Raw genomic sequence first — 21011 nt, 5'->3', positions numbered from 1 at the left:
TGCAAGACTATTTTTGATGTATTGAGTGAGGAAGATTTCAAAGTCTAAGAGATAGTTGTAACATGGGACGGGTAATTTCATAGAGTTGTGACCAAAATGGTATGACAATTTTACTCTGTATTGGATGAGAACTTATGTTCAATTACCAAGAGATAGCATGAATTAAATAAATGCAACATTCGAGACATAGCTATTATTGTTGTTGATGTTAATTTACCCCAACGAAAAAAGGAATGCTTAGAGTGTTTCTGAATACGTTATTATTTGGAAAAAAAAAAAGAAAGTTTTATTAGCAACATATATATATATATATTATTAATATTTTTATTTTTTAATTATCCTTTTAGGATGGCTTAGACTGTTTTTGGAGTGTTTTTCAAAAACTAATTTTTCAAATACAATAAAAGTTACAACAAAGTACTCTAAAAGATAATCTAAAAATTAGTTTAAATTTTTTTAAAATTTTACCAAATATCTCATAATAAAGTGTCAATAAAAAATATTTCAAAATATTTTCTAAAAATATTTCAAAATATACTCTAAAAACTCTGTTACAACAAAGTTTATCAAAAACACCCCCAAAAACAGCTAATCCAAACGGATTTAAAAAAAAAAGAAAGTTTTATTAGCAACATAAATATATTTTTTTTTATCTTTCAAAAATCATATCATAAAAAGTTCTACACTAAGGGTCCGTTTGTTTCGGGTGAAAATGTTTTCCAGGAAAATATTTTCCTAATTTCCCGTGTTTGGTTGCACAAAAGTTACTGAAAACATTTTCCTATGTAAAATATTTTCACTCATCTTATGGAAAACAACTTCCCTTCCAAACTTACTGAAGTTGTTTTCCGAAATGCATGCATCCCGCCTGTAGTATGTTCCAAACTTACTAAAAATATCTTGTAATATGTTCTTTTTTTTTTTAGTGTAAACAGGAGGACTCGAATCCAAGACCTCTTCCTTACACTCCCTCCCCCGTACCACCCAACCCAACCCTCCCCCTAGTATATTCAAAAAAAAAAAAAAAAAACCTCATCCTGCTCATCCTATGCTAGTAATTAATTATGTATAATAGGAACATTTTTTTCTAGATAAACTTTCAGCAGTAAGAGTGCAAGATATATGTCACAATAAGCATTGCATGTGATTGATATTTGACACTAAATGGCCAGCAATTTGTTCATTGCTTAAGGAGATATTTTTTATTCATATATACATTTCTCCAAGATTTTTTAAAATTAAACAATGAGATAAATTTTCTTATTTTGCATGGGAAGAAGTATGTAGTTATAATGTGTAGAAAGTAAAGATAGAGATAAAAGTGAAAATATTTCAAAAGTTAAACAAATACCAGAAAAATGAAGTAAGAAAATATTTTTAATAAGCTAACCAAACACCTGAAAATGATGAAAGGGAAATGATTTTCATGGAAAATTACTTCCACGGAAAATATTTTCGCAAGGAAAACATTTTACTTCCAACCAAACAGACCCTAATTCTTCTAAAAATTTTTCTAAATAATCTTGTATCCACAGACTCATAGTTGTTAACCTTAGCCCAACCTATCAACAAGCGAACCGATCAACCTCCTGAACTAATCAACCAGATGAACCGGGCACTAGATCAGGCCGATCTCTTATCAAACCAAAACATTAACCTTCTCGTTGTAGACCTCACTTACATCACCAACAAAATCTTACCACAAAGCAAAACTATCGTTTCATATTTTATGGCACATTGCCATCTATTTTATTATTGATTTATTGAATATGTTTAATGTGAGATTATGTTCTTTACAAAATCATGTGATCATGTTCTTTCTTTTGTTTTAAATTGCCCATATATAATTGAATATTGGCATAAACCACATGTATCATAAATTTCTTTATCTTAAGAATATATGAAATATCATTATGTAATATCGTTTCTTAGATAACTTACTTAATAGTTGTCCCTTTGGGGACGTCCAATAAATTTGAACTTACTTAATAGCTGCCACGTAATTGCTCAATTAGTTAAAATATAACATTGTGGCTAATTGATTCAACCACTCACCGAGGATTGAACTAATGATCCATTGAGCTCTCTCTTCCAACAAGACAAAACAAAATCATGGTAATTTATGAGAAACCACTTGCTGGCATTGCCTTTCATCTCTTACTTGTGACTACAGATTGTAATTTTCTTTTGTTAAAAAAAGGTTTTGGCTGTTTCAGTTTCAATCACCACCACAGAACAAAACATGTTTTTGAAATTATAAGTCGCTTATAGGATTATTTACAAATTACCTACTAATACAATTTTCATATCAGTAATGGGATTCAAGTACATACTTTTTTTTTTATAAATAAATGATTCATTTTTACCAATGGAGCCAATCCACATTGTATGCGATTGCGCGGGATTTACTAAATGTGATTTTCAAGTTTTTCACAGTCCCACGTACATGGTTTCTTTTGGATTGTTGAATTATTCTAAATACTATTTCGTTTGCATCATAAATATATTTTCTAATCTATTTTTTTATAATTTTAATTACTTTTTTATTTCACGCATATCGCATCACAAAAAGTACTATGGTAATTATTCTAAATGATATTTCAAATAATACCCAATCCAAACACTAATGAAAGTTATGTTAGCTTTCTTGGAATTCTCCAAATTCCAAATCACACGGTTTTGTTGGGAGGATATTTATGTAACTTCATGCAAGTTACACACCTTTTTTTGCGTATTCTCTCTCTCTCTCTCTCTCTCTCATGTCCTCCCAAATCAGCCATTGTTATACTTTACTCCTCTAAATCTTAAGCATAGCCATCCGTATTTACGACACTTAATATACTAACAGGAAATTGAGGGAGCAATTTTACTTTGCAACCCCTAATTCGTATTTGATTTTCTTTCTATAACCTAAATTTCAATTTTGAATATTTTGTAACCTAAACTTTGAAATCCATTTTATTTAAGTCCAACTTTTAGTACCATAAGAAAAACTAACAAAAAAGGAACACGCACATAACGCGTGCGGGTGTAGCAATTTCATATTCGTGCCAGAAATTACTCATTTTGCATCCCTAACTCGTATCCAACTTTCAGTTTGTACCCTAACCTTCATTTTTGGATATATTATGCGCTAATTCTCAAATTGTTTCTATTTGAGCCCAATAGTAAATACCATAAGCAAAATCAACAGAAGTATGGAGCCTACAGGCTATGTGCAAGTGTAGCAACAATTTGGTCTTATGTCATGTGTTTTAGCATTATTAGAAAAAAAAAAAAAAAAAAAAACTCTAGTTACCCAATAAAGAAAAATAGAGCCGACCAAAAAAAAAGGAAAAGCTATGGTTTCAATTGAAATCTTTTGAGCATGAACATATCCAAACTTAACCTTAGAAGAAAATTCTTGAGATATGCCAAACACTAGGTTAGTGAGGTGTCTTAGTCATTTGTATTTGGAAGATAAATGCCACTAATTCCTCTTATACTAATGCTCATCATTGCAACACAATTTTACATATGGTTCCAACATTTGCTGGTGGATTCACCCCGAGCCATGCCCTCAATATATGGAATTTGTGCACAAATTTATGGGTAAGAAGGATGATTAAATAGCTAAAAGACAGTTAAAGAATTACAATATGCTGTTGTTATTTATAATCCACTATGTATTTGTTTTTTATTCGATTTTGTTTGACAAAGACAAGGAACGGCAATACATAGATCTCTAAGAATAGCTTATAGAGATGTCTTTGCTTTTGCTAGTTTTGCAAACGATGTTAGTAATTGGACTCTAGTGAGAATGATTCGAGAGTTTAGCTTACAATATGTCCTAAATTGAAGTTCACAAAGCAAAGGATGAATCATATATAAGTTAGGGGTCCCAAGTGTAATAAGTCATTTTCACAAATGTGCAATTGCTAGACACATGCGTGCTAATTACTTCTATTAGTTTTGTTTACGGTGTTAATATTAGACTTTGAATGGGATTGATTGGAGAATTTAGGAAACAACATGTTAAAAAAAAATTATGGTATAAAGTAAGAATTGGGTATAAGTGAAGGGATGAAAAGTGAAATTAGTCCTAAAATGAGTGTTACAATTAAATTTGTAACTTTAAAATAAAAATTTTCCTATGGTGCTACTACTATTCTTCTTTTGTTAATCATCGAAAAAAACTAACCTTTAATTAACGCGTGATGTAAGCAAAGACTAACCTTTAATTAATTGTTCATTTTTTTTTTCTTTTAAGTAGTATTATTTCACGCGCAATACACGCGAAAACGAGTCTCGAAATGTTAATGCAAGGAAACTACATTTTGGTTCCTAATAGACAAAAAAACCAGTATAGAATAACGACTTTGGCCAGGAACTCTGAGTCAACTCCTGGTGGACTTAGCATCCATCCATTGCCTCCAAGGATTTAAGCCCGACTGGGCTCCTGCTTAACCTCCAGAACAACTTGTAACTTCATCAAATCTTGGTAGATCAGAGAGAAAAAAAAGAAGGCAAAAAGAGAGGACCTATAGGGCCAGCCGGGGAGAAAGACCATGTCAGAAGCAGCTGTGAGTTTTGTCCTAGAAAACCTGAAGCAAATACTGGTTTATAACTCCCATTTAATAGCTGATGTGAGGGAGAATGTTGAGAAATTGTGCGATCAGCTCAAGATTCTGAATGGCTTTGTCAAAGACTACACAGAAATGAACAGCAACACCGAGGCCCTGAAGGCGCTGAGGAGGGAGCTCAAAAGCGTGGTCAGCGAAGCCGAGGATGTCGTCGACAAGTACATCGTTCATGCCTCGATGCAGAAGGCCAGAGGAAAAGTTGAAAAGGTGCTCAAGATTGTTGATTATGGGAGCAAGCTTCGAGACCTGGGGAAGGAAATAGAGCAAGTCAGTGGAAGAGTGAAGGTTATTCTTGAGAGCCAGATAGTGCCTCGTTTGGAGGCTGCGCAAATCCAGGACATAGCCAATGAACGTGCAAAGAAAAAACAGGTAAAAAGAAAAAAAAAACTATGGCCTTTTGATTTTCTCAGTTATTTATTGCTATTTACTGCATTTTTAGATATTTTCTTAGTTAATAAAAAGTTATATATATATTTTAAAAAAGATACTTGTCAGTCGCGGATTTACACTGGGGGCACAGTGTCAGTGGCGGATTTACACTGGGGGCACGGGCCCCCACTGCCCCCTTAAATTTCTGATATCTACAAAAATTTGATGTAATTTTAACTGTGCCTCTGGAGTTTTATGTATCTATTGGTTGGTAGGCCCCTACTGCCCCCTTAAATTTCTATAATACCTATAAAAATTTGATGTAATTTCAAGTGTATCCCCTGGAGTTTTGTGTATATATTGATTTATATGCTTTTAAAGTTGTCTTTGATTTTACCTATTGTTACAGCTACCATAGAAAGGGTTTTTTCAATGATGAATATAGTGAAGAATCGGTTACAAAATAGAATGGAAAAAACTTGGATGAATAATTATTTAGTTACTTATATTGAGAAAAATATACTTCGTGAAGTTCAAAATGAAAAGGTTGTAAACTGTTATCAAAATATGAAAACTCGTCATGAGCAATTGTAAATGGTTTAGTTTGCTTTTGAAATAAAATTATTATTACATTAATAATTTTGAATTTGTTTTTTGATGTTTTTCATGAAATATATGCATCATTTGTACTTGTTAGTGAATATTTTTTTCCTTAAAAAACTAAAAAAAGAGTAGGTAAAAAATTTTAGAGTTGCTTTTGCCCCCACTGAAAATTTTTTCTGGCTCCGCCGGTGATACTTGTATAACTAGGTTATTGATTCTTTATCTATATGGAATTTTGACATGTCACAGCCAATTTTAATTTGTTAACTGCCCTTAAAATGTGAGATTCTAAGGATGTGATCATGTCTAATTAGTTGAAAATAATTGATAGAATCATCACTAGGATCGACCACTTTATAATTTGTTGAATATACTGATTTTTTACAAAAACAATGAAGTACTCTAGTAAAGTTTTGTTACTGTATAAATTTTAAGCCGTATAGAAAAATCATACATTAATATCCCCAGGACTTCATAAGTTGAAAATTTTTTTTTAAAAAAAATACATGAATGTCAAATTTACTATGTTGTCTTTGTGTTTTTCTTTTAAATCCTATATAAAGCTAGATTTATCTATTTAATTTTGATACTTCTTCAGCAAACAACTTGTCAATCTACTTTTTTTTCGTCTTTTTTGTTAATCCGTATTTACTTAGCAACCATTTTTCTAAATATATTCCCAAACATTACAGACTGTAAAGACACTAAGGGCAACATGCTTCCACTTGACATAGGGGAGGCCACTCATTCTGCTAAAATCTGAAGTTAAAATGATAAAAATAACAGTTTTGCTTTAGTAACAATTGACCTAAAATAGGTGATTTCATTTGGACAATCATGATTGCTACAATCAAGAAGTTATAAAGTAATAAGAAACATGTTCAAAGTTATGAAATAACAAGAAGTTTACATACTTCCCCATCATAGAAGCATAATTTTGTTTTTAAAAAACTTTGAACATGCTCCCCAATCATCTTTTTATCTTATACACTCTTTCCAATAAATAGATATAATAAAATTTCTTTTAAAAGTACTCAAAAAATAAAATATTTTCTGGATGGATCGAACTATTGACAGCAAATGAATAAAAGCTGAGAACTTTCACATAATTTGAAGTCTGTTACAGCATCTTGGCAGGAAAAAAAAATGAAACTGTGATATCTTTCCCGTCATTGTTCTGCCAATTGGCTTGATCATTCCTCATCGTGCTATGTAGTTTTGACATGCTTAACATCTAATAGGCCCCAATAGTTGAGGAAGACAATGTGATTGGATTTGATGATGCAACAAAAGCAGTGATGGAACTTCTCAAAGCAGGATCAGAGGACCTCGAGGTAATATCAATAGTGGGTATGCATGGGCTGGGGAAGACGACACTAGCCAAAAAGGTCTTACATGACCCAAAAATTGAGTATGATTTCTTCGCCCGGGCATTTATCTACGTTTCTCAGCAATTTGAGAGAACTGAGGTGTTCCTCAATATTCTGGGGTCTATTGGCCAACTCACTGAGGAAGCGAAAAATATGCCAGAAGAAAAATTAGCAGAACACGTTCGCGAACAATTGAAGACCAGAATGTACTTGATAGTTATGGATGATGTGTGGAAGATAGAGGACTGGGATAAACTCAAAGTAGCTTTTCCGAACAATAAGAAGCGCAGCAGAGTCTTGATTACTACTAGAAACACCTCCGTGGCTATTTATGCAAATCCAGCAGTTGAGCCATATCATTTGGACTTTCTAACTTTTGATGCCAGTCGAGAGTTGCTACGGAGGAAGGTTTTTGGTGAGAACAAGTGCCCCGAAGAAGTGGAACAATATGAACTGCATATAGTAAAGAAATGTGATGGACTGCCCCTGTCAATAGTGGTGATTGCAGGTATTCTCATTAAACACCGGCAGATTGTTCGTTGGTGGAGTCGAGTTGCTGACAGTGTCAATGACTACATTTCCAGGGATGAAAAGCATATTAAGGATGTTATAATACTGAGCTACAACCATTTGCCTTACCATTTGAAACCTTGTTTTCTCTATCTTGGTGTCTTCAGGGAGGATTTTGAGATCCCTGTGTGGAAGTTGTTGCGATTGTGGATCGCTGAAGGGTTTGTGCCTCAGCAAAGAGATTTAAACTTGGAGGATATTGCAGAGGAATACTTGGAGGAACTTGTTGACAGGAATCTAGTTATGGTGGGACAGAGGAGGTCAAATGGCCAAATCAAAACTTGTCATGTCCACGACACTTTGCGTGACTTTTGCAAGGAGGAAGGTAAGGAGGAAAACATTTTCCAAGAAATTAAGCAGGATAACCTGGAAATCTTTTTTTCCAAGAACCCAACCTTGGATGATTATCGTCGTTTGTGCATTAATGCTAATGTCATGGCTTATATTTCTAAAAAACCTTCTGGTGCTCGTGTTCGCTCTTTCTTGACTTCTGCCAAGGAAGAAACTACCTTGGATGCTAAACATGTCCCCCTTATCCCAAGAGCATTCAAATTGCTTAGAGTGTTGGACGCAAAATCACTAAGATTTACTCTGTTTCCCCCTGATCTGTGCCAACTAGTTCTCTTGAAGTACATTTCCATATCTTGCAAACTTGACATCCTTCCTCCTGCAATGTCTACACTGTGGAGCTTGCAAACTCTTATAGTAGACACAACTGCTCGTACCCTTCAAATCAAATCAGACATATGGAAGATGCCACAATTGAGGCATTTGCATACTAATGCATCCACTTCTTTGCCATGTCCCACAACAACTAAAGGTAAGGAAGAAGCCTCGGTAAATGCAAATTTACAAACCTTGTCTTCCATCTCACCAAAAAGTTGTACAAAGGAATTGTTTGAAAGGGCTCCCAAACTCAAGAAATTGGCTATTTGTGGGAGATTGGCCATACTTATTGAGGCCAATGGTCAATCCAGATTATTTGAAAGTCTCTGCACATTGCAGTTCCTTGAAAACTTGAAGTTGTTGAATGAAGATGTATCCTCCCCATTGAATAGACTTCCTCAAGAAAACAATTTTCCCAGGAAGTTGACAAAGTTGACTTTGTCAAAGACTTTCTTGCCTTGGAATCAGATGTCTGTACTAGGAAAGCTTGAGAATCTTGAGGTTCTGAAGTTAAAAGACAATGCATTCAAGGGAAACAGGTGGAGGACAGAAAGCGGGGGATTTCAAAGTCTCCAATTTCTGCACATTGGAAGCACAGATTTGGTGATCTGGGATGCTGCAGCAAATCACTTGCCCAAACTTAAGTGTCTTGTTCTTAAGCACTGCACTGAGCTTCAAGGAGTTCCACATAGCTTTGCAGATATTTCCACCCTCCAGATAATTGACCTTCATTGCACCAATCATTCGGTGGCCTCCTCAGCCATGAAGATCTATGTGTTGAAACTGGAGCAAGCACAACAAAAAGCCACTAAGAGCAACAGGTTTAAGCTCTTTGTATATCCCCCAGTTTAGTTGATGATTACCACATAAACCAAATTTGCCCTTGCTTCTTTGACTGGTTAGTAAAGTTCTTTCCATTCCTTTTCATCACCTTTCTTGTTTGCTTGATCATCTTTAAGTGTTACTACGTTTTCTTATCTTTCAGAAAGTTTATCGTGAAGAGATAAGACAATTCACTTTTTGGCTGAAGGAGGAAAACTGAGGAGCAAGAAGAAGAGGTCTTTTCTCAACGTTTTTCTGCTTTGATAACTTCCAGCTGCAGCTTGAGATTTTTAACTTTGGTTTGTGATTTCCTTGTAATGGGGGGTTAGGCTTTATTAGTCTTCCTCTGAATTTGTACTAGTATGGATCAAGTTTTACTTGCATCTTTCTTCTTCTGCTATCTTTTGTGGTGAATAAACTTTTGTACTTTTATTCTATTCCCACCAAAAGTGTAAAAAATATCTGTTGTGTTTGAATAGCTATCTTGAATAGCTAGGTTGCATGTACTGTGCTAGCTATCTTGCTAGGATTATTAGGCAAAAACAAGGAGAAATGGTAAACGAGCTGTTTGTTGTCATAGGATGAAATTCTAGTTGGCAGCCCTAATTGATGATGTATTTTTCTATGTTCCAACTGCTTGTAGTAGTTTGCAATTTCAAATGATTTCCTTTTTTAAATTAGTTCTGTAAAATATTCATTCCTTAATTTTGTGGTATAGACACAATTAATCTTCCACAGGAATTGTTTGATATAATTCTATAGGCACTTCAAAGTTGGAAACAGTGCCAAACCATGGATTAAAAAAAATAAAGTAAATGTCAACATTGAAATTGTACTCAAGCGACCAAATGAATCCATATAACAAAGCTTAAGTGCTCAAAATGTTTAAGGAGGGCTCACAGAGTCATTTTATATAGAACACATTATGAGAATCAAAAGCAGACTGACTGTTATTTTAGGGACAGTTAACCAGTCATTGACTCCTTAACACATTTAATTACTGCAAAGTCAGGAGAAGACCACATCTCTGATTACTTAAACTTTTATAATCAATTTTTTATTTGTTCAACTACTTGATGCAGTAGGGTTGTGCCGTGTTGTTATCACAAGAAAACTTCAATTATTGGGTCTCCCAAATTAACAAACCTGAATAGCTGAACTTCACCATTGCTTTGCCATTACCTTGAGCTTGCTGTATTAGCTGAACTTTTGCACAGAAATTATTACAACTAATTAGAGTGGCATAGATGTCTATGACTACCAGTTGCTTTGCCATTACCTTGAGCTTTCTGAAGCAGCTTGAAACAGATTGGGATTTGGAAGTTAGACAGAAGGCTCAAATCCAAACTCTCAGACTGAAAGCAGGTTTTCTCAAAGCCCTTTTCAGCTGCACTGGAAAATGGCAGATTGATGATATTAATTTGAAAGTCCTCCTTGCGCATATACAGACTGTTATCCTGAAGGTAGATAAAGATCTTCAGGTTCTTTGGTCAGAATTGAATCAGATACCATCAAAAGAATGTCAGAGAATTCCAGCTGATTTGTATGTTTTGGTCTCAAGCTCACTACTAAAACTTGAGATGATTAATCCGGACATACAAGATGTCTATGGTGCACTTTCCAACTCGACAAGATTGACTTGTTCAACAATGGATGCTGTAATAGAATCTTTTGATGTTCTTCTAGAGTATCTGAAGGATCTAATGAGATGCAAGTCTCATTCTGTTGTTCCAGTGAAGAAGGAAATTGAAGCCCTTGAAGATAAGCTAAGGCATCGGAGAAATTTCCTTGGGATTACGAAGAGGTGGTGCGATGACCATGAGGAATTGAAGGATTTCTTGACTCAGACTGAAGCTGTGGCTGACAACATGGCGTGTCTCTTGTACTTGTGTTCCGAAGATTGCAAGATGGAAGAAAATATTGTGAATGAGATGAATATTGAACTTTCTTATCAACTACAGAAGCTAAATCCTTTTCATCTTGATGTTAGAGAGAAACATATCAAAGCCCTAAAAGCTTTGAAATCAGCAGGACAAAGTGTTTTCTTGGTGGATGAGCATGTTCTTGGATTTCTTGACTCTCTCCTTGCCAACACGGTGGAGCTATCAGACTTTAAGGCAAGTTCCCTACTTGCAATTGATCAATTAGAATATCTGCACGAGGAGCTGAAAATCCTGAGATATTTTCTCATGGATCCATCAGCTGAGAAGTACATTGAGAATCATCCGAAAGTGAGTAGCATATTTTTGCAAATGAAACGTGTTGTGTGTGAGGCAGCATGTGTTATCTACTCCTCTTATGATCATAATATTACTGAAGACATTACCAGGAAACAGAATCTTGCAATTACTGATTTGCTTCAACAGTTCAAGTTAATCAAGCTAGAGGCCAGAGATACCTATGATGAATTAATTCCAAAATCCTTGAGATCCAACTTCCCCAAAACTAATGAGCTGGGCTTCATTGATTTTGTCAGCCAGAAACTGAAGGAGCTTCTAAGTTCTAAGGATGATTCAATTGATCAATTACGGCATCATATAGAGACAGTTTACCAAAACATTTTGTCCTTTAGAGGAGACATCACTGAAGCTAAAGAACAGTTTATAGAACAAGAATTGGAAGATCCTTGGAAACGCTTCAAAGATATTAGTGTACCACACTGATTATGTCATCGACTCATTCATCCTCAGAGATGAGCCTCTATGGTATCACAAGTTGGGGTTATTCGATATCATTGAAGAGATTAGCATTATCAAAGTAGAGGTCAATTGGATCAAAGAAAATACTATGGCTAACCTGGCAGCCCCCAAGTTTTCCCTGAATGTAGGCGGTGCATCATCTTCAGAAGCTAATTCTGAAAATTTTGAGGCACTGACAGCTCGCAACTATGAGGCTGCAGGTGAAGTTATGAACCCCATTGACTATGTGGAGCTGTTTGAGGATGAAGCTAAACAGATAACAGAGGAACTAACAAATGGTTTGACACAGTTGAGCATGCTCTCTATTGTTGGAATGCCAGGAATTGGTAAGACAACATTAGCCAATTCCATATACCAGAGTCCTTTAGTTCCTCTGCACTTCCATGTTCATGCAAGGTGTTGTGTCACTCAGTTGTATCAAAAAAGAAGATTGTTGCTGGAAATTCTGCAACAAGTTAATGCAAGAACCGAGCCAAGACATGGATTGACTGATGATGAATTAGCAGAAGAGTTGTATAGAAGTCTGAAGGGGAAAAAGTATGTCATCTTCTTTGATGATTTGTGGGATACCAGGCTGTGGAATGATATGAGTACCTCTTTCCCAGATGATAATATGGGAAGCAGAATTATGTTCACAAGCCGATTTCATAACATTGTGTCACAAATTGAACGTAAGAGTATTACTTATCCTCTCAATCCCTTATCAGAGGTTACTTCTTGGAAATTGCTGGAAGTGAAGCTTTTTCAAAAAGAATGCTGCCCTCAAGAACTTTTGGGAGTTGGAATGCAAATGGCTATCAATTGCAAAGGCCTACCACTTGCTGTGGATTTGGTAGTTTGTCTGCTCAGAAACAAGGAGAGAAGACAAGATTGTTGGGAACAAATTGCAAATAGTTTAAATACACACCTTCTTGCAGATCAACAGGGTCGATGCTGGGGTATACTAGAACTCAGTTACAACCATTTGCCAAATCATTTGAAGCCATGCTTTCTCTATTTCAGAGCATTTTCTGAGGATGAAGAAGTTCCAGTATCTGAGTTGATGTGGTTATGGATTGCAGAAGGATTTGTTCAACCACAAAATGACGAGAAAGGAAGCTTAGAGGATGTAGCTAAGAAGTATTTGAGCGATCTAATTGCTAGAAGCCTCATAATGAAAACCAAAAGAGGATCTCTTGGTGGAGTCAAAGCAAGCCGCATTCATGATCTACTGCGTGATTTTGTCTTGGCAAAAGCTAAAGAAGAGTGCTTCATGGAGGAAATAAATGGTTATGAGCATTTGATTTCACCTTCTTGTGTCCACACAATGTCCAAGCCATACCGTTTGTTTGTCCATTCCAGGTGGATGGATGGTGCTGCAATAACAAAGCCTTCTGCTGTTCGCGTCCGCTCTCTGGTAGTCTCTCGATTTGCAGCTTCATGTCTAAAATCCAATTCATTTGCTTTGCAAAATTTCAAACTTCTGAGGGTGTTACAACTTTCAGACATCAAAACTGACTGCTGGACTAGCATATTCTGCCTGTTTCATCTGAGGTTCTTATCACTCGAAACTTACTCTTATATGATCCCACCAGAAATAAGCAATCTCCAGAGCCTGGAAACTTTTCTTTTGAGGCTGAAAAGATACGGAGAAATCGAATTACCAGAGACTATTTGGGACTTGGTGAAACTGAGACATTTCAAGATATGGGGGTCATCCACTTTGCCAAAATACAATCTGGAGAAATTCTTCAAGTTTGATAATTTGCAAACACTTGCGACTCCAGCCTTTTGTTGTGGAGAAGATACTGAGAAGATCTTGAGAGGCCTACCCAGTCTTCGAAAGTTAAGTTGCATACTTCTGGATTCATGGGATAATTCTTTGAAATGCAACCGCTTTCCAAATTTGGACTTCCTCACGCGACTTGAATCACTCAAGCTGGAATACAGTGGTGAGGTGCAACAACGTTGTGAGTTCAACTTCCCCTCGAATCTCAAAAAGTTGACTCTGTCAAGGTTCTTCTTACCGTGGAGTGAAATTTCGACCATTGGAAGGCTACCTAATCTTGAGGTTCTCAAATTACTATGCGGTGCATTTGAAGGGAAATTATGGGACATGACAGAAGGTGAGTTTCTTGAACTCAAGTTCTTGATGTTGCAGAATTTGAACATTGCTCAATGGAATGCCTCAGAAGGAGATCACCTTCCTTGCCTTGAAACACTAGTATTGGCTAATTGCAATCAACTTGAGGAGATCCCTTCTTGTTTAGGTGATGTGCTAACGCTAGAGAAGATTGAGTTGCAACATTGCAGACGCTCTGTTGAGATATCCGCCAGGACAATTAAGGAAAAACAAGAGGAAATGGGAAATGAGCAGTTTGTTATCACCCTTAAATGATTTAAGTACTTGTGTATGTTTCATATTGCTTGTGTTGTGAATTCTATCTTCTTTTCCTGTCAACACAGCAACTTGTTTCCATATAAGCTCTCATTCTATAGTTTTGCTTCTTTCCTTCGTGGTTTATTTTCTTCTTCACTCACTCATTATACTAACCAGTATTCACTTGATTAAACTTAATCAAACTGTTCAGGGAGCAATTTGTATGAATATTCATCAACTCAAATAGTAAAACTGGTACGTTTCATCAGCCAGGCTGCTTGATAACATTATTGAAAAATGATCTACCACTGAATGAGTCAAGAAGTACCAAGATTACATTGAAATCTTTCAGAAAAATAAAAACATATCACTCGGCCTTTTGCTTATGCTGAAGCATCATTTGTTGATAAAAGTTCAACGCGAAACGACATTTTCTCTGACAATTCTTCATGGTTAGATGACACTTTTTAGATTTCCCTTTCATACAATCTCTATGTTTTCAACTTGTAAAACTAACATTTACAAGACAAGATTCAGACTCGTATATTGCAACTTCAATCGAACCTAAATTACGTGTAGCCTATAATGATACTACTATATAGTACTTCAGACTCGCATATTGCAACTTCCTAAATTACATGCCACGCTAGAAGGTCTAAATTGTCAGGAGATGAATGTCGAAAGTAGTTATTGATAGATGACCAGCTAACCATTATTCCAAACAATTAAGAGTAATTAGAGGTCAATCTGAATCTCAAAAAATGCTCACCGGCAACTAGAAGGGAACCCTTTACACTAAACAACACAATCACCTAAAGTTCCCTCGTTAACACATGAAACTGAAGCAAGCTCAGAAGAAGACTTTGAAAGCAGTAGTATGAGCCTACAAAATAATGAAGTTGTTCCGCGGCCAACATATTAAAAACTCTTAACAACAGACACAGGCACAATATTTTCGAGATGTGGTAATAAACAAACACATTTATTTCAAAGACAAAAACTGGTGACTACATATAGTAGATCATAAAGAGCATATCTACAATATCAGTTGGCATCAAAACAAATAGGCAATACGAAGAATCACCATTGCATACAATCGGCTCCCTCATCTATCCAGAGAGAGAGAGAGTACCATGACGCTAACAGCCTAGCAGAAAACCAGAAAGAAAACATCTTCTTGAAGTTAAATAGCATGGTTTGTTCCTGAGTTAATGATCAGAGTCCTGTCTGCTGGCTAAGCATAGCTCGTGTAATTCATTAAGAATCCATTCTTCACCAGTGTGCCCGCCAAGGACCAAGACTCTGGTTCCACCAACCACACATGTACTATGGCCCCAAGCAAATTTTGGTGGCTCTCCAGGAACACTGAGAATTCTCCAGGATGGCTTTTCTTCTGCAGGATCTAACAAGAACAGCTGTGAAGGAGAATGCAACCCAGCAATTGAACCACCAAAGATGATAATCCTACCACAAGGCATGCTTACTGCCACATGATCAAGTCTAGGAGGAGGAATTACAGCATTCTGGCTTCCTAGGCCAGTGAATGCACCGCATTCAAGTTGCCTCCACTGTGGCTTCTCATCATCCAAGTCAATAGTATAAGCCTCACCTGACCTTAAGCGCAAGTGCCCACTCTTGGCAAGCCCCCCAAACATAAGAATTTTCGTTTTTCCATATACTGAGAGTGAGTGCCCCAGTCTGGATGGAGGTGCCCATGAAGTTGGGATCTCTCTCCACTTGGGGTTTTCTGTAGTAAGATCCAACAAATATGTGTCACTGAGCAGTACCCCTGCATCAGTGCATCCACCTGAGACGACTAACTTTGACCCTTCTAACGTGCAAGAGCTATGCCAAGATCTAGGAAGTGGAGGAGTTCCACCAAAGACTTCTTTCCACGTGGGGTGTTTGGCATCCAAGTCGAGAACAAACACATCATTCAGCAACCCTTGCCGCCCACAGCCTCCAAATACCACCAACCAGGAACCGTTCAGGCATGAAAGTGTATGGCCCCAACGTCCTGGTGGGGAAGATTTTACACTCACTCGATGCCATTCTGGATTTGCAGCATCAAGATTTAGGACAAAGGTGTCATCCATTGGCTGCATGTTGACTCCTTCTCCACCAAACAGGACTAGACGATTGCCAGCAGCACAAGCACTGAAATTGCAACGTGAAGGCTCAACTGCACCTCCAACTGTCACCTTTCTCCAGCAAACGGCTTCAAGAGTTGTCAATTCCCTAGCAAGACGCCCCCAACCTAATTTTTTTGTCATCAGTTCCAATGCACCAGTGACATCCCTTCCCCAAGCATTTTGACAAACCATTTTTCTTACATGCTCATTTTGTGTTAATAGGCGAATCCTTCTACAAACAGAGCCAATAGATGCTACATCCCTTGGTGTCAACCGTGATAATATGTTCTGAGCCAGTACTTCATCAGTGAGCTGAAGAATCCTACATATTTCCAGATGCTGAGTGTACTGAAACTGCTCACTCATTGGAGCAGTGTCTCCTGACTCATCAAATTCATGCTGGCAAGTTTTCTTGAAAACAGGATATGATACAGTATTTAGATCTATTTTTGCTTCAGAAAACATTTGAATCCCAATTACATGCGTAACTATGCCATCATCGCTGTGTATTGGTGCGAGTCTTAACATATTCACCAGAGGAGTTCCATCCTTCCTGAAGTTGAGAAGCTCACCTTGGAACTCAATGCCTTCCTGGAGACATCTTCTGATCTCAGAAACTACAACAGGATCAACAGAAGGATGCCTTCTTTGAGCACGAGGGTCTCTGAATTGCAAGAACCGACTAAAGCAAAGGATAAAGAGGTACGTGTCAAATGAGCTACATCATAGTCTTAGATATTCTAAGGTAATTGATGAAATAGAGGGACAAAATTGATGACTTCAAAAGTCAATAACCAGAATCAGCTGCAGAGAAGCACTGGTAAGTCAGAGTTTAGTTATTGTCTGTAACTTATTGCTTAGTTGCAATAATGCACTCAAGTTAACCTATGGTATCTACAAAATAGTATGGAAGGAAACAGCACTATTCAGATAAGCCACGAATTTCCATCACAGCACTTTGCATACACAAGTGGAGTTACATGTACAAATAGAAGATTCACTATTAGTGAACAGTATTTGCTTTGGACAAAAATATCACGAAATCTTTGAAACTTGTTTATTTCAAGTTGCATCTCCATCCTCCTCTAGCCATCCAACAAATTCCATTAGACGTCAAAAATGACAAGACAATTGAATAGCATATGGTTTGGGTGGTATAAGAAGAATATTTTATCATCTGGCACAAGAATCCACCATTACAACATTAAGCTTGCTGATTAATTTATATATTACTTTTTACAGCAGTTGAAGTTTTCAGGACTAAAGTTGAAGTTCGTAACAAACCACAAGCCACTATTTATTGAATTTACGAGTTATAATATATAGTCCTAAAAAGCAGCCAAATAAGAATGTCTGAACAGAAAATTTTGTGTGAGTGAGACAAAAATGCCATCACTGCATCTGTTAACAACGTGATAACTTGAAGATTCATCTATATGAATTCATTGCATTTACTGCTCCACATTGTACATGGAAAATGTCAAAAGATGAAAAAAAAAGGGAAAAAAAAAAGGACATCTGAATTTGTTAAGGGAAAAGGGACAAAAGTCGATCTTTTGATTTTTTCAGCACAAGTGAAATGGAAAAATAGAGGAAGACCTTTTTACCAGAAGCTCCTACACCTTTTTCACAAAGGTGAGTGCAGAAGAGGGATAAAAAGAAACAAAAATCTCATTTTTGGGATATTCCAAGACTTTTTCCAGTACAATTCTCACTGCCACAGCACACTGTGTAAAACAAAGGAAGAAGACGAAATTCTTCACTTCAGCCACCTTTTAATTCCTCATTTTCAAATAATGATGAAGTAAATTTTGATTTTTAAATAATCAATCAAGCAAATATTAGCCCGATTCAAGTACAAAGTCTTATAAACAAGTCAAATTCAAGTATAAAGTCTTATAAACAAGTCAAATTTCATATTTCCCAAACTACTAGCTCAGACCGAACGTAAAATCAGAATGAGCACTATCTCAATGATCTTTTGCAAACTTAAACAACTAATCCAAACGACAAAACTTCAAGTTAATACATCTTCATCAACTAAGACTTTAAGAGCCATTCAATCACTAATCACATTGAATGTGCAAGGCAATACCTACTCTGCTCCATTCCTGATTTCTGTGACACACTAACACATTTCTTTCCCAGTATTCTAAAGTTCTTAACAGATTCAACAATACAATTCAGTGCGTAGCCACCTGGATTATGAGATGACAGCAAGCAATCAGTTCCTCCGTGAAGTCGGCTTAGCTCATGATGCTTTCCTATTTCAGTTCAAACTTAAAACACGATATGCAATAATTGCAACTCTGCTAGCATAAAACTACTTTACTTTCAAGCCCCCCCTTCCTTCCCAAAAAAAAAATCTAATTTTGCACTTGCAAATGCAATCTCTTTCATTTTGTCACGTTTGGCAGAAGCAAATTTCTCTCCCAAGAATTTCTCAACTGAACAATTTCCACTTTTTCATACTCACGTATTAGAAAATATAATAAGTACAACATCCCTCCAATTTTTCATTATGTTACCAAACATTTCGATAAAATCCCAAAAAGAAAAGGAAAATATAAGTCCTAAAAATCAATCAAATTTACAACAAGTCCTTCTTCCAACACCCCAAATTCTACTTTTTCTCATACATTTTCCCTTCCACAAAAAACACCAAATCCCCAACTAAATTTTCAAAAAAAAAAAATCCCATTTTACTCATGCACAACCCATTTCCTTCAACCAGAAACACCATAATCTCAACTAAACTTTCCCAAAAAAGGAAAAACATATTCACACATAAAAGCATGCAAAAGAAAACAGAAAGGAAAAACAATCAATTCTTTTTGTCAATCCTTACCAATTGCGACCGAGGACTTCATCAGCACGAAACCCAGTGGAGAGTTCAAAGACTGTATTCACATAAATGATGGGGAAATCGGGTTCCAACGCATCAGAAACAACGATCGCAGACGGCGTCGTAATGGGATAGAAGAACTTTTCACCTGCAGGGACATAAATCTCACCATCTTCACTACCACTTTCCTCTTCTTCCTCTTCCTCTTCATCTTGGAATTCTTCTCGTTGATATCCTCTTGTCTTTGGGTCACCCGCAGTGCATTTCAGCCTTTTCGCACCTCCCCTTCTCCTGAACTCCTCTTCCTCTTCTTCACCTTTCTCCATTCCCATCTCTCTGATTCGATGAATTTCTCTCTCTTTTTTTTTTTTCCCTGACTGAAGATTTTGTATATGGTACTATGTAGTATGTACTCTGTGTGTGTGTGTGTGTGTGTGTGATTTTTTTTTTTTTTTTTCTGAGTGGAGATTTTGTAAGTGGTACCCTGTACTGCATGTCCGGTGTGGAACTTGATATCTTGGAGAGTAGGGAATGAGAATGGACAAATTAGAGCAACGAATTACAATAAAACCTGTGCCACTTGGGCATAGTATTTATCAAATTGAGATTCTTCAAAATTCACTTGATGGAAATAATTGCACTCTTTTGACAAAAAAATAATAATAATTTCACTCAAATTTGATTTATTTCTTAAATTTTTTTAGTGAGTAAAATTGAATTGAGCTCGAGTAAATTTCAAATTTATACCTACAAAGTCAAGTTATCGGGTAAAATTCAATCAAGTTCGAGTAAATTTCAAAAATTATACATATGGAACTGAGTTTAATCTGAGGCTAAAAAGTTAATGAATTTCAAATTTTATTTTGTTTGAATTCATTAATTGGTAAATCAAACTCAAACTAATTCTTATCAAGTTGATTAGGATAACCCTATTTTATTTCCCATTATAAAATCACCTTCTTCCAAGATAAATCTATTTTGTTTCGCATTATAAATAGATCTTCTTCCGTTTGCCTGCTTTCATTTCACAATTCACAACACCTCTATTCTCAATGATGGTCTACGCATTCGTATTGCAAATTTTGATTTTTATTTATTAATTTTGAGGTTAGTAGCTTGACACCATATGGCACGGTAAGTTCAACTAACCTATGGCTGCTTAATATTCAGATAATATAATTTACGATCATCTATGACAAATACAATAAGCTCAATTCACCTATAGTTATTTCGTATTCACACAATAGAGTTTCTGCGATCATCTATACCAATGAGTTTTGAATGGCCTCCTCTCACAGTTGAAAAGTGATTTAATTATCTCGAATAAATTTATACGTCAAGCTGCAAAATGTGTCTCAATTGTAGCCAATTCTTTTGTTTCTTTTCTTATTGAAAACCAATTCTATCAAAATTGTTCAAGAAAAGTTAAGCAAGTGACACATTGAGTCGAGAGAGAGGTGGGTTGAGTGGTTCAGGGGAAAGGAATGTAATTGCAAGGTCCCGAATTCATATCCTCCCACTTATACTAAAAAAAACTTTAAAAAAAAATATGACACATTGGGCTATAGGTCATGACAAAGGTATCCCTTAATGAATTAGTAACAAAAGATCCAACAATTTAGTTTAGCACACACCTTTTTTCTTTTTTGGAGAGATGCCATGTAAAGCTAGTGGATTAAATAGAGCTAAAAAAGAGCTCAAGCAAATTATTGCAAATAGGCAACCAACTCGTTGTAGCTAAGTTGACCATCAGATGAAATATAAGGTGCAAATCTGACTATATGTCAAGAATTCAACCTCTGCACTTGCACTATAATTTAAAGAGTGTACAGTAGTACACCCTTTTAATTTGGAGGTGAGAACTACTCTCTCTAGCTCTCCTTAGTCCGGTTGAATCCTCTCTTAAATAGGTTAGAGCAGGAGTAGGAGCAAAAGTAGAAGTAAGAGTAGTGTA

The 21011-nt window shown here is 36.1% G+C and overlaps 3 protein-coding genes across 3 annotated transcripts; 2 read left to right on the top strand and 1 right to left on the bottom strand.

The window, feature by feature from the left end:
• The first annotated feature begins 4355 nt into the window (after positions 1 to 4355).
• LOC113718714 (putative late blight resistance protein homolog R1B-14) lies at positions 4356 to 9655 on the top strand. Its single transcript, XM_027243613.2, has 3 exons — positions 4356 to 4991; positions 6836 to 9098; positions 9186 to 9655. The coding sequence occupies exons 1-2, from the start codon at positions 4548 to 4550 to the stop codon at positions 9050 to 9052; spliced, it is 2661 nt and encodes an 886-aa protein (XP_027099414.1). The 5' UTR covers positions 4356 to 4547; the 3' UTR covers positions 9053 to 9098; positions 9186 to 9655.
• A 2154-nt stretch (positions 9656 to 11809) lies between these two features.
• On the top strand, positions 11810 to 14098 carry LOC113718489 (putative late blight resistance protein homolog R1B-16). The gene has a single exon (XM_027243391.1). It carries the CDS (start codon positions 11810 to 11812, stop codon positions 14096 to 14098), a length of 2289 nt encoding a protein of 762 aa, XP_027099192.1.
• A 943-nt stretch (positions 14099 to 15041) lies between these two features.
• LOC113717569 (adagio protein 3-like) lies at positions 15042 to 19534 on the bottom strand. The gene is made up of 2 exons (XM_027242315.2): positions 19061 to 19534; positions 15042 to 16894 (listed from the first exon to the last, which is right to left on the bottom strand). The coding sequence occupies exons 1-2, from the start codon at positions 19387 to 19389 to the stop codon at positions 15289 to 15291; spliced, it is 1935 nt and encodes a 644-aa protein (XP_027098116.1). The 5' UTR covers positions 19390 to 19534; the 3' UTR covers positions 15042 to 15288.
• Between the last annotated feature and the right edge of the window lie 1477 nt (positions 19535 to 21011).

Source organism: Coffea arabica, chromosome 11e, assembly GCF_036785885.1.
Source record: "Coffea arabica cultivar ET-39 chromosome 11e, Coffea Arabica ET-39 HiFi, whole genome shotgun sequence".
In the NCBI taxonomy this organism is placed as follows: Eukaryota; Viridiplantae; Streptophyta; class Magnoliopsida; order Gentianales; family Rubiaceae; genus Coffea; species Coffea arabica.
This window is presented reverse-complemented; position numbering and strand designations above follow the sequence as displayed.

What these genes read in the sequence shown, in the direction of transcription:
- LOC113718714 (XM_027243613.2), top strand. Translation starts at nt 4,548, where the DNA reads ATGTCAGAAGCAGCTGTGAGTTTTGTCCTAGAAAACCTGAAGCAAATA. An exon ending in AACGTGCAAAGAAAAAACAG is followed by an intron (nt 4,992 to 6,835) that starts GTAAAAAGAAAA and finishes AACATCTAATAG; the next exon opens with GCCCCAATAGTTGAGGAAGA.
- LOC113718489 (XM_027243391.1), top strand. Translation starts at nt 11,810, where the DNA reads ATGGCTAACCTGGCAGCCCCCAAGTTTTCCCTGAATGTAGGCGGTGCA.
- LOC113717569 (XM_027242315.2), bottom strand. Translation starts at nt 19,389, where the DNA reads ATGGGAATGGAGAAAGGTGAAGAAGAGGAAGAGGAGTTCAGGAGAAGG. An exon ending in GAAGTCCTCGGTCGCAATTG is followed by an intron (nt 16,895 to 19,060) that starts GTAAGGATTGAC and finishes CCTTTGCTTTAG; the next exon opens with TCGGTTCTTGCAATTCAGAG.